Source organism: Silene latifolia, chromosome 7, assembly GCF_048544455.1.
Source record: "Silene latifolia isolate original U9 population chromosome 7, ASM4854445v1, whole genome shotgun sequence".
NCBI lineage: Eukaryota > Viridiplantae > Streptophyta > Magnoliopsida > Caryophyllales > Caryophyllaceae > Silene > Silene latifolia.
The window spans coordinates 25152047-25165966 of NC_133532.1; the positions used below are offsets into that span (position 1 = coordinate 25152047).

A 13920-nucleotide genomic window follows, 5' to 3' on the forward strand; every position below is an offset into this window, starting at 1 on the left:
CTGATCGGTCTACACGACGCTTATTATTGTGGTAACTGCTCCTTCATTTCCATATCTCTCACCATGTCTATTGTTACTTTCTTTTTCGTTATTGTTTTATTAGTTATTATGCGTAGGTAATCCCTTAATGCTAGGATTATGGGAGCCATGATAGTAAATCGATGATGCTTTAATTGGTTAGGAAGTTTTGTTGTGAGAATTGTTTGATAGCAATATAACTGTAATTGTTAGGTTGAATGCATGCAACTAAATCAATTAATCCGGTTAAATTTAGACCTATATCGAGAGATTGTATTGAATAGACTTGTTATGGACAATATACTACACTAATGAGGGTGAAATATAAGTTAGTAGTATTGTAGGGCGGATAGCCGACCGAGAGGACCTTTCCTTTACCCTTCTCACATCAGACCGATTGACCTACCTTTATCTGAATTGTCTAATATCATGGTTAACCGACATCCTGACATATTTCTCCCTATTTGATTAATCTCTTATGTCATTCCTTGATATTTAATTTTAGTTTATCAGTTTAGTTTAAACAACTCAAACCCCTCGTTCCGTGACCATAGACAGACTGAATAACGAGTAGATAATGACCGCCTCCGTGTGGATACGATACTCGACTTGCCTCTACTGCATTAGTTAGAGCCTGTTGGTTTTATTTTTGATAGGGTTGCGACAGTCGTGTCACTAACTCACTAGAAGAGATCGTTTCCAAATGTTTTTCCAGATGAGATACCGGGTTTACCACCGAAGAGAGAGAGATCAATTTCAGTGTGGAGTTGAAAGTAGGGACGAGATCGATCTCTAAGGTCCCGTACCGTATGGATCCTAAAGAATTAGAGGAGCTGAAGAAACAGTTGAATGATTTGGTGGACAAGGGATACATTAGAACTAGTGTATCGTCGTGGGGTGCACCAGTATTGTTTGTGAAGAAGAAAGACAAGATTTTGAGGTTATGTATAGACTACTGGGAGGTGAACCGTGTCACAGTGAAGAACAGGTACCCTTTGCCAAGAATAGATGATCTTTTTTACCAGTTGAGTTGAGCAGGTGTCTTTTCGAAGATTGATCTAAGGTCCAGGTACCATCAGGTGAGGATTCAGGATGAAGATATACCAAAGACAGCTTTTCGATCGAGGTATGGTCACTATGAGTATGTGGTGATGTCGTTTGGGTTAACTAATGCGACAGTAGTGTTCATGGATCTGATGAACCGGGTTTTCAGCAAGTACTTGGATCAGTTTGTGTTGGTGTTTATAGATGACATCTTAGTCTATTCCAAGACTAAGGAAAAGCATGAGGAGCATTTACGATTGGTGTTGCAAACTCTCTGTGATAACCAATTGTATGTTAAGTTGTCTAAGTGTGAGTTCTAGTTAGAGAAGGTGGCTTTTCTGGGCCATGTGATCTCTAAAGAGAATGTAGCTTTGGATCCTTTCACGATTGAGGCGGTGTCTAACTGGGAGGCACCAAAGAATGTGGCCGAGATTAGGAGTTTTTTGAGTTTGACAGGGTACTATCGACGATTCGTGAAAGAATTTTCAAAGATTGCCAGACCTATGACAACTTTGACGAGGAAAGAGAAGAGGTTTCGTTGGGATGAAAGTTGTGAGACGACGTTTCAAACATTGAAGGAGCGTTTGACCACAACTACAGTCTTAGCTTTACCTTAAGGGAGTGATAATTTCGAGGTGTATACAGATGCTTCGAAGAACGGGTTTGGTTGTGTGTTGATGCAAAACGGGAAAGTCATTGCCTATGCTTCTATGCAATTGAAGTCTTATGAGAAGAACTATCCGACGCATGATTTTGAGTTGGGTGCAGTTGTGTTTGATCTCAAGATATGGAGACATTATCTATATGGGGCGACCTTTAAAGTGTTTTTTGATCAGAAGAGTCTAAAGTACATCTTTACTCAGAAAGAGTTGAACATGAGACAGGGGAGGTGGATGGAACTCATAGGAGATTATGACATTGATATTATATACCTTGAAGGGAAGGCTAATGTGGTGGCCGATGCGTTGAGTGGGAAGAGTGTGCATTCTCTATGTACAACTATGTCACTGATGAGGCTAAAAGATGAAGTGACCAAGATGGGGATACATGTGATCCAGAAGGGGGATACTAGAGGTGATTTGACAGTTCAACTAGATCTTTATGATGATATTCGTAGGAAACAGTCTCTTGATCTCGAGATTCAGGAGTGGAAAGCTGATGTAAAGAAGTAGACAGTCTCTCGGTTCTCTATTCATTCTAATGGGAGTGTTCGGTTTGATGGGAGATGGTGTGTACCTAGGGATGAGGAGTTGAAAAAGATAATCATGACAGAGGCTTATTTCACACGTATTCAGTGCATCTAGGTGGTGACAAGCTTTATAGGGATCTTAAGAACACGTTTTGGTGGCCTGGGATGAAGAGGGAGACATCTAAGTTTGTGGCGAAGACCGCAATGTTAGATTCAGTCTCTTGAGGTACCTGAGTGGAAATAGGAATCTTTCTCCATGGATTTCATTGTGGGGTTACCAAGGAGCCAGCAAAGTAATAACAAGATATGGGTGATCGTTGATCGTTTGACCAAGTCAGCTCATTTTATTCCCACGAAAGATACGTACAGTAAGGTGCAGTTAGCAAATGGCTACAAGAAGAATGTAGTGAGGTTACATGGAGTGCCAAAGGACATCGTGTCAGATCGAGATGCGAGGTTTATTTCTCGATTTTGGCAAGAGTTACAGGAATTGATAGGGACTACCTTGAACATGAGTATTGCATTTCATCCTACGACAGATGGGCAGACATAGAGGATAATCAAGACCTTGGAAGACATGTTATGGGATTGTGTGATGGAGTTTGGTGGTAGCTGGGAAGATAGGTAGGATTTGATAGAGTTTTCTTACAACAACAGCTACCATACGAGTATTGGGATGGCTCCGTTGGAGGCTTTGTATGGGATGAGATGCAGGAGTCCGATTTTCTGGGATGATAGCGCTGAGGCAGTGGTTTTAGGTCCACATATGGTACAGGATATGGTTGAACATGTGAAGTTGATTCGGCTAAAGATAAAAGCAGCATAAAATCGACAAAAGTGTTATGCGGACTTACATGGGACATTGAGTTCCAAGTTGGGGACAAGGTTCTTTTGAAAGTGTCATCTATGCGTGGGGTGATTCGATTTGGTAAGAAAGGGAAGCTAAACCAAAAGTTCATTGGCCATTATGAGATTTTGGATCGTGTGGGATAGGTTGCTTATCGGTTAGCTTTGATACCAGCTTTGGATCGTGTACATAATAAGTTTCATGTGTCTCAACTACGGAAGTATGTGAGTAACCCTTCTCATGTGCTAGAGGTTGAGAACATTGAGTTGGATGAATCCTTGCCTTACCTTGAAGTGCCAAAAGAGATCCTAAATCGCAAGGTTCGCAAGACTAGAACTGGGAAAACAGTGTTGCTAAAGGTTTTATGGTCCAATCACAACGTTGAGGAAGCAACTTGGGAGGCGGAGGAAGCTATGAAGGAATGCTACCCGTCTCTTTTTGATTTGGTATGTGTGGTTACGGAGACGTAACCATGTTTCTTTTAGGGGGTAGAAGATGATCGAATAAGGTTTTGGTACGATTTTATGTCAGTTTTGGTAAAGTTAGTGTTTGTTTTGAGTCATAATCAGTTATGTTTGAGTTTTGTTTTTAAGTTTTAGTTGTGTCGTTATGCTATAGTTAAGTTAGCAAGTTCGTTATTCAGTATGGGTTTGAACTTCGGGGACGAAGTTCATTTTTAAGGAGGGAAGACTGTAATACCTCAAATTTATGAGTTGTTGGGCACTCTATCGAGTAGAGCTTACTATGTTAAGTAAGTTAGTTTTGCATTCAGGGGTATGTTCTGCATGATGGGTACTCGATCAAGTAAGGGCAACTCGATCGAGTAGGCAGTACTCGATTGAGTACCTTAGTTACTCGATCGAGTATGTCGGGTTATATGAGTTTTCAGCCGGATTTGATAACAACGTGTGAAAAGTTATATAAAGTGAATTCGTCAGTTCTTTTACCTTTTACTCTTATTTCTAAACTTTTTACAAATGAAAACAAACAACGTCAGTTTCTCTTCTCGCATTTCGTAGAAGAAGGCTTTTGATCCGCTCCTTGTGTTTGATAATTGGTGATTTCATTTCAGGTAGGGTTTCCCTACTCAGTTATTGTGTAAATGTTATAAGTTGGCTGTTTGATTGATTGGCATGTTCATTATATCGTATTTGGTTTTTTTGGCATTCTTTACATTGGTATTGTGATTGGTTGTTGTCTATTTGTGGTTCGCGAGGTGCACCATCGGCTAAGTGGAGTCACTTGTGGGAGTGGCTTTACGCCCTTGATTTCCCCCTTGTGGTTCCCGTCACAAGGGGGATGTGCACATTAAGGAACATGGGTTATTCGCTCATTGGAGATGAGCGGAGCTTAGGTGCGAACGGCTGCGGTACCCCAATGGTGGTGTGGAATATCTGTTGCGATAGATATTCTGGCAGGGCTACACACTTTAGTGTGTAGTCAGATGATTGGTGATGTGACGGTGTTGATGATTGTGATTGTGTAAATGTCTGTTGTTTTGTCTTATATCGTTTATGTAGTAACTGACCCCGTTTAAATATTTTGAAAACTGTGGTGATCCATTCGAGGATGGTGTAGACGCGGGCCCACAGGGTTGCTTGGGAAAACAGGAGTTTGCATTTGTGGAGTCGCCATCAACTTATTGTGGGAAATTGGTAACCGTTCGATTACCTCGTGTCATGTCAAGACACAAAGTAGTGACATGAACACCAAGAACTCGTTACCCTTAGCATTCTATGTCTAGAATGACTCTCGTGGATGCCAATGAACACGGATGTTCACAGAGATCTAGAGTAAGGGTGAGGGTACGTATTAGGAAGCTCTTTTGATCAAACACCTAATCCCGCCCGCCTCGATAACGGCCTCTACTAATGATTAGGGAAAATCATCTATACTTGATATGTTGTCGATTATATGCCTGCAATGCAACAAACAAATAGATTAATCCTAACATGTGAGAATTAACTAAGTCGTTGAACACGTAGTTTAGCACTCATTAGGTCGAAGTAGGGATTAAATTAATTACATGTGAAAGCATGCAAACGAACGATAATAAAGAATAAAACAAAATATAATAATTGAAAATTACAATAATTACATGGGTTTGATGATTGATCTACGTCGAAAATATATTTAGAACGGATAATTTAAGAAAAAGAAAGGAAAATGAATTAGGTTAGAAAATAAACAGATTAGGGGTGATAATACGAGTAATAGTTGATTAATACGTAAACTAATAAACTAGGTCAAAGCAACAACGGAAGTTCAAAGGCAGAACTCAAACCGGAACAGGCGCAGCAGAGCTGCGTCCCTTGGAAGAGGCGCAGTGGTTACTGCGTCTGTTCCTGAGATGAGTTCTAGCTGTGAAGCCGGAACTGCATATCGTTAATGTTAGTTGGTGAATTAATGATCGATTATTGACATTCGGCTCAAGTAAAAGAGATTTAACAGATTATTTACATATGAATGGGTCATAAAAGCGATAAAAGGACTCAAATTAGGACGAATTAAAGACTAATTACAAAACTAATGACGAATTAAGTTTATTAAAACATTAATTAGGTTTATTAATGACAAACTAATGATAGTGATGACGATAAACAGATGAAAAATATACAAAAGTCGAATTTCAGAGACTAGATATGGATGAATCGTATCTATAAAACCCGGATTTGATTTAATGACGAAAACCCGCAAATATTGATTACTTGAGATCTAAGTCGGGAATTAAGAATGATGAATTATTCATGAATATGTATTAAATTTAGTATACGAACAAAATAAGAAACAAACAAGAAAAGATGAAGTAAAATAAACGCATTGACAGAAGACGAAGGAAGAAGAAGTAAAGCAGGAACTGCGGCAGCCTCAGGAAGAGGCGCAACAGATGCTGCGGTCCTTCGAAGAGGCGCAGCAGTTGCTGCGTTCGTTCTCGACATCAATCTCCCGTTAATCTGTAAAAAAGGTTTGAATAAAAGGTTTATAAATTGGTTTTGAACATGGTTTCGACGTAAATCTTACAATGATTAATACAAAAATAAAGTACAATAATAAAAGGTGGGATTTACACCCTCAGACTTACATGTTTGACGAAACGAGATTAACTAAGTTAACGTTTAGCGTTTGCTCGATTCGAATGTACGACGAAAGTGCCCTCGTAAGAGGAAATTAAACTAAATTGATTAAGTTGATTGAGTGGAGTTGGTCAAATTGGTCGGTCATGCAAAACGAGGCTGGTACTCAGAAGGATCCGAGCTTACGTGGTCGAAAGTTCAAGCACGTAGGCGCCAATAAGCAAAGAGCACGGTCTTAGAATGCAAAGGGAGAAGAGAAGGGCGGACACTCGCGTGAGAAATATGAGGAACGAAGATCCCTATTTATACTAATCACACGGAGGAATTAGGGTTTCGGTAAAAATTTGGAAGTAAGTCTCGAAAAGATCTCAAAATACGCAGAAAGGAGCTGGGGAAGAGGCACATCAACCACTGCGGCTCTTAGAAGAGGAGCAGCAGGTGCTGCGTCCTTTCCCCAAGCGTTTCCTCATGCGGAAGAAAGATTTTCCGCGTTTCTATTATGGAATTGCGGTTGATCTCAATTTCCTTATTATTTAAAGTATAATTCTGTAAAATACTTTACCAAAAGATTAAAAAGATTAAAATATGGAATAGAAATATCCGGAACATTCCAGAATATTCTGACTCGGCATTTTAAACGGTTATTTGAAAATGAAGACGGTTTTTTGACCCGGACTCCAAATGTACCTAATTACTATCAAAACGACCGTAACGGTGCGTAGATGACGGCCAAGGGGTATACACAAGTATTTGAGCTATCACTTGACGATAAACTTACGAATTGTCATAAATCGTTCCGTGTACCAAACATGCGGCCCAATCATCACCGGGTAGCTTGCGGGAGGTGCAGAAACGAGGTATCTACAGAGCCCCCACTTTGACTGAGGCTTAGATAAGGCGAAAGTCAAAGTATAGCCATCAGGTCAATCGAAGATTACAACCTAACGACTATGGCGACGCCAGGCGGCTCAAGGGGTCTGAGCCAAGGACCTGTTGTCGGGAACATTTTAGAGTCTGTCGACTTCCGGGGACGGTCGTTTAAAGTCCATTAGACTACATAAGGAGGCTCGCCAGCCATAAGAAAAAACCATACCCGAGATTTCTTAACGAAACGGGACTGAAGGTGCTTCGGCAAAAACTCTTTGACGTCTGAAGGCAGGAGGTATCACAGGTACTCTGAAGGTTACTGAAGAATCATTTCGACGAACTTTGAGGTTGAGGTTGAAGTTGAAGTTGAAGTTTAAATCCATGTCTCGAGAGGAACAATCGGCTATCATGTACTCTCGCTGGAGAAGATAACTGAGGTGTGTCAAAACACCGTCATAGGAAATCCGCTCGTTGTTGCAAGCGAAGTCTTGATAAAGTACTGTGACAATTCACAGTCTGCCTGAAGATACGGGTCTGGATGAAGAATAAACATCAAATGGACCAAATATACGATATATGGTATTGAGGATGAGGCGCACCAAAGATGGGCCCACAAATAACGAACTTGTAACGAACTTTTGAAAATTGATTTGGAGGGAAGCCGAGGAAGAGGCGCAGCAAGAGCTGCGACTCTTGGAAGAGGCGGAGCACCTGGTGCATCCTTTCCTGGGTTTGTCTCTGTCCGAGTAAAAACTCGACAGAGGCCGTGTTCTATTCATTTCCGCAAAACACAAATCCTCAAAACTCTCTCAAATTACAACCATTTTCCGTCAAAATTTGATCAAAAGCTTGCATTTGCCATAACTAATAGAGGTACGTGTCTTATCTTTGCATTAAACTTCCGTATTTGTGTAATTTGAGCCGACAAAATTAGGGTTTTCGACCCAAATTGTCGAAAATTTGGGGCTTTTCCCCCAAATTATCTTGCCTTGTAAAATTGACTTTAGAAATGTATAATTGGCAGTATAAGGATCATAACCATGTGTTCCTTTTGAATTTTCATTGAGTATTGAGCATTTGAGTGAAATTGTGACGGTTTTACAGCTAAACCGTAAACTGCTTCGAAAATAGCCTTAGGATTGCCCATTTGTGACGGAACTTGATATTTGGAATCCTTGAGTGATGGGTAAACTTCCTACCATATTGAAATTTCGATTTGTGACGGCTTTTTCAGGACACTTTTCTAGGGCATAATCGCCGTAATAACGAAATGCTGTCGAAATTTCGACTCAAACCCACGACTAGGCTTGAACTTAGACTTGACTTGACCAATATTACCACATGAGCGGTCGGGCTTTGGGATAAATGGCCAAATATGGTGAGAAAAGAGCGATTTTGGGGCTTGGAAATCTCGAAAATCCTTTAACTAAGGCTCGCCGTCACTTGACGCGGCCTAATTTACTCTAATTTTGCAGGTGACGAGGCTTCTATGTCAAGGAGGGATCCCATGGACGTGGATACCGATTTCGACCCTTCTCTTACGCTTGAGGAGGCGTTTGAGGAGGCTTTTGCTGCGATGGTGACCAAGGAGGAGGTCGCCGAGGAGGAGGCCGTCGAGGAGGAGGACCCGAGGCGGGCCAACGTCGGACGAGGCGGTCGTCAGCTGAGGGGAGCACCCGAGTGGGCTGAGAGTTGGGATAGCCGACATCTCATCTGGGCTGCGGAGAGTCACCTGTCCTACAGGACGGTGAAGAGCTTGGTAAATCTCGATTACATCATTCTCTTTCCTTCCTTCTTTTGTCATTCATTTGTCATTCCCTTTTTTCTCTTCATTCGAGCTAAAGATAGCTTTACATTGAATTAAAATAGGATGTTGGGAACATCAGGTCCTTTTCTGGCTACACGACGATGATGGAGGCTTACGGGAGACTGTTGGCGGAGGAGCGGACCATCATCGAGCAGGGAGCCTTTCGAGCCTTGGTGGGAGCATGGAGGGAGATCAAGGGGAGGAAGATTCGGGCTAACCTTAGCTTGATTCGAGCCTTTTTTTATCGGTTCTGGGACACGACCTCGACCTTTCACATGCCTTTCGGCGAGGTCGGGGTCACCTTGGAGGACTACGACATGATTTCTGGTTTGCCGTGTGGAGCAGAGGCTGTGGTGTGGCCGTCGACGGCCAGAGAGTTGACTCGGCTGAGGCCATGAGTTTGATCGGTTGGAACCTATCGGCGAAAGCTGCTGCGGTTCCTGGGTTAGTACCCAGCTCCTACGCCAGGGATTATTTTGCTGGCAAGACCCCGACGATGGTGATGATTGACGAGAGGGAGGAGGCTCCTCCTCCTTGCACTGCGGAGCAGAGAGCTCGTATGTGGCTTTGGTGGTTCTTGTCTTCACTCTACCTTGGAGACTAGGGGGAAAGGCTGTCGACGAAGCTTCTTCCTTTCCTTCCCGACTTAAGTGACCTAGGTCGTTGGGACTGGATCACTCCTGGCTTTGCGGTCCTCACTCGCTACATGAGGGCCATGGTTCGTCCTGAACTGGTGGAGAAGAGGACTTCTCCTGCCACTATCGGTCTTGGACTGCTATTGGAGGTATGAACCTTCATCTTCTATCATGAAAGATAATTTCTTTTCTTTATCGAATCGTGAAAGATCGCCATTAACTATCTTGTTTTGCAGGCGTGGGTGTACTACTTTCCGAGCTTCGCTCCCAAGAGGACGGAGCTGGAGGCGAGAGCTTATCCCGTTGTGAGGGACTGGGTGATGTGTCGTAGGAAGAGCCAGCGCTCTTCTCACGATGTATGTCGACGGGATATGAACGCCCTGCAGCTGAGTGGCGAGAGTATCACTTTCCTTTATTTGCTTACTCAACACTTTCTTTTAGAAACGCTTATAAGAATAACCTCTTGTTTGGTTGTCTTAGTGGGTGCCCAGGCCTTGGGCGGACTACGGTGACATCCCTCTTTTTGTGGCTGAGGTCCTTCGACCTTGGAGCTCGAGCCGGTTGCTGCTGAGGACATCGATGGGTCCAGTGTGGTACTTGAGTAAGCGTTTGAATCGCCAGTGCTCTCGAGATGTCTTCATGGTTTCCATCGATCCTCCTCAGACGATGTTTAGGGAGCCTTCCGATGCTGAGAGGGAGGCTGACTTGGCAGACGTCGGTGGCGACGCTCTCCTTCTTCCTGGTGAGGACTACTCTACATTCCTCTACCGGAGGTTGGCGTACTGGCCGGTCGTGGTAAGTGCTTTACTTTTCTTTCCTAGTTAATTCGAAAAAATGATGAATGATCATCGATTAAATAAACCTTTTGGATTTTGCAGGAGGTTGAGGCGGCGGGCATCGAGCCCCCAGCATACCCCGAGACCCTCGAGTACACTAACGCGGCGGGGATGACGACGATCTCCGAGCTTCGCGACTTTGGCGAGGCAGTGACAGATGCTGGCCTGGACGAGTGGCAGCATCTGATTCGGAGGGTAAGTTCCTCAATTCAGTTAGCTTTTGTATAAGAATACATTTGTCCATTTTGTCCATTTGTTGAGAATCTTTGTTGAAATGCAGGTGGCGCCATCTCGGTTCGTGGCTTTATGGAGGGTAGCCAACCGACTACGGGCTACCGCCGTCGAGGCACTTGCTGGTGGTCGAGGACGTCAGGTATGAACCTTTTGTTTGCTTCATTTTTTAGTTTTCTTCTTTCTTTGCATTTGAAATGATTGACATGAGCCATTTGTTTGTCACTTGCAGAGGGAGCGCGACTTAGAGCGTGAGCTAGCACGGTCCCGGGAGGAGACGGCTCGCCTGCTGAGGGAGTTGGAGGTCCGCAGCGTCGAGATTGCTGCTCTCGAGGCGAGAGTTACTGAGCTAGGCGGCGACCAATAGTAGTTGTTTTTGTTTTTTCGTTGCCATGTGTTGTACCACAAACATTTTGTACATTTTAGGACTTGTATTTTGGACTTTATGGACTTTGTTTAGGGTTCGAGCCCCCAGTTTGATGTACATATGACTTTTCATTTTGGAGTTTGGTGTATATACGACGGCCTGAGTGCCTTTGTTGCTGGGTTGTGCTGTTTGTACCTGCATGTTAGCTTTGAACATGTTTGGTAGATGACGGTTTACGCCGTCATGCTGCCGAAATCTACATAGAAATTGCACATGGAAAACACATATTTGTACATATGGCCTAACTAGCACAACACAAAGAGATGACTCGAAAATGCAAAAAAAAATTTGCCGTAAATGACCGGACGGTAGGGAGGGCTACCCCCTAAAAAAACTAAAAAAGAAATGGGTAAGTTTGAAACAAAATGGGAAATAGGAGTGAAATGATTCCCCCAAAAGAAAAATAAAACAGAAATGGGTAAGTGTGCTTGTTTGACGAAAATGTTGATTTCGCCTTGAAAAGCGGCCCACAAGATTAGGAAACTCGTAATATGGTAATTCGACGGAACTACCAAAAATAATAACCCATACGAATAGGAAATTATACTCAGCGGAATTAGGAAAGATCCAATCGCGGAAAATCACAGACACCTGCTGAGGAAGAGGCGCAGCATGAGTTGCGACCCTTCGAAGATGCGCAGCAAGTGCTGCGCCATTTCCCCAGTGTGTCTGTTCTGACAGATTTTAGGAAACGACTTTTAGTATAAATATAGACGTCGATGAAGTCTTTATTCACACAATTATCTTCCGTCTTTCTTTCGTCTATTACACAAAACTCTTCTAATTACATAGAAAATTCATACAACATGGATGCTTAGGAAATCCGTCTCAAAGAATGGACAAACGAATTCACAAACATGGAGAAGCATGATATGGGTGCTTTCAACTTGGGGTCGATTTTGAGCTTGAAATTGGTGAAGGTTGTGAAACCGTTCTTGGATGCTTGTCTCGAGTACTGGGACCCTAATTACCACGTGTTTGCTTTCCCAGGAGGTGATATCTGTCCTTTCCCTGAAGAAATTGCTGCCATTTGTGGATGGGACCCTGAAAACATGCATGCTATACCTACTAGCTCTCAAGGGTATAAGAACAAGTTTAGAGACTTGCTTGGACTAACTAAGGCGGATGTCGACCATCTTGTGACCTCGAAGGGAGTCCGTATGCTTGATTTCATTGACCGATTCATAAACAGAGCTGACCCTTCCATTTCTATGTTGCGAGGCATAGGGCATTCGGGTTTTGCCTTCTTCATGGTTATGTCCTCCAAGGGCATGTTGATAAAGAGATGAGGGGTGACCCTCGTTATCTGAGCTTGGTTGAGCAAATGGAGCTGCGCAAGAGCCCACCTCGTCTGTGTCGAGGAGAGATTATACTGGGATTGGATAACAGGAAAGCCAACCATGAGCTTCCTTATTTAGGAAGTCCCATCATTCTGCAGGTAAAAAAAATGCAACCTCTTTTTTTTCCGGTTGAACTTTTTGATTGGATATTAACTCCTGTCTTGGTAGTTATGGCTCATGGAGCGTCTGCGGCTGATCGAGCCCCCAGTTAATGTCCCTGCGTACCATGCTCGTTCGATTGCGATAAGGACCAGGCTGTATATGGTTGACTTCGCCCGGGTTCGCAACTATTGGGAGAACAAGCTGAGAAATGAGGATGGTCCCTTGATCAGATAGATTGTGCCATGGTGTCATCTTAAGTCAGTTACTGGAGTATCGTCCTTGGATCCTACTCGATCGGCGCGCATTCCTGGCTTGGAATTCATGATATGCATCTTTCCAGAGAGACTGATGAGGCACGTTGGCTTAAAACAGAGGATTCCTAAGCTCGTTATTGTTCCTCAGACCGCAGTGGCACTTACCTCCGAGAGTCATAGAGAGTGGGCTATCAAATGGGCTCAGAGTAACATGTGGTTCCTAAACTCTTCAGTTAGTTCACTATGGGTGTCATATTCCTATTTGCAGTGGAGAAAGGCTACTACTCCTGAGGAGCGTGAGAAGTTAAGGAGGCGCAAGCCTGTTGACTACAAGATCCGGGATGTAGCGAAGATAAGGAGAAGTATTTGACTGAGGGAGAGGAGGAAGCCGGATTCCGAGTTGTTCATCCGTCGAAGAAATCGAAGACTTCTCCTGCCGTCTAAATGGTGGTTGATCGAAATGGTAAGTCGACACCGCGAGAGAGACCGTTGGTGATTAGGTCTGAGATAGCGCAGGAGCGCCCGACTCGTGGTCGAGATAAGAAATATGACAAGCATGACAAAGGCAGGGGAAAAATGGAAGAATAGCCTAGGTCGTAGTATTATTTAGTATTATTATTATTTGTAATGAAACGTTGGGGTTTTTATAATCCTAGCTAGTTTATTATGTGGCTTACTATTATTATTTTGGAAGAAAAATGAACAAAAGATTTATTAGTTATGAAACCAAAGTGATTTTCTTTTATTATTCTTGTCGAATTCCAAATGCACATGCAAATGTCCTTCTATTAACATTTAAAATAATGGGTTGTATCCCGTGAAGAATTGCCTACGTATCATTTTAAAAATGAAATCAAACCCTTGCGCGTAGTTCTAGTAAATGTAAAAGAATAATTGTTCTAAGCAAGAGCTTGTAATGAACTAGAAAATAAGCATGAGCTTTACTTACTCCTATAGCACAATTCAATTTATTTGATGATATAAGGATGGCAAATTGTCAAAGATGCAAGAGCAAAGTGACATAAGCTTTTTCAGCAGGCCAAGGGGCCGTTTTTGTTTCGTGCCACATGAGCGACACGTGGTATTACGCGAGGCGCGTTTTTGTCCTATTCTAGGCATAATATCATTTTAGTTGGTCAAGGTTAGTCGGGTTGGCAAATTCATTCCCATCTAGGTCTGTGATTCGAACCGCACCCCACGGGAGTATGGACTTGACCAAGAATGGTCCGGCCCAGTTGGGTTTGAACTT

The 13920-nt window shown here is 43.0% G+C and overlaps 1 protein-coding gene across 1 annotated transcript; it reads left to right on the forward strand.

Annotated features, from left to right (window-relative positions):
- The first annotated feature begins 827 nt into the window (after positions 1-827).
- On the forward strand, positions 828-2804 carry LOC141589894 (uncharacterized). Its single transcript, XM_074410514.1, has 3 exons — positions 828-980; positions 1899-2222; positions 2496-2804. Exons 1-3 carry the CDS (start codon positions 828-830, stop codon positions 2802-2804), a joined length of 786 nt encoding a protein of 261 aa, XP_074266615.1.
- The last annotated feature ends 11116 nt before the right edge of the window (positions 2805-13920 follow it).

Excerpts from the sequence above, each read along its gene's own strand:
- LOC141589894 (XM_074410514.1), top strand. The coding sequence starts at position 828 with ATGGATCCTAAAGAATTAGAGGAGCTGAAGAAACAGTTGAATGATTTG. Across the intron at positions 981-1,898 it reads TATGTATAGACTACTGGGAG|AAGAGTCTAAAGTACATCTT; the intron begins GTGAACCGTGTC and ends TTTTTTGATCAG. Across the intron at positions 2,223-2,495 it reads TTCAGGAGTGGAAAGCTGAT|GAATCTTTCTCCATGGATTT; the intron begins GTAAAGAAGTAG and ends GAGTGGAAATAG.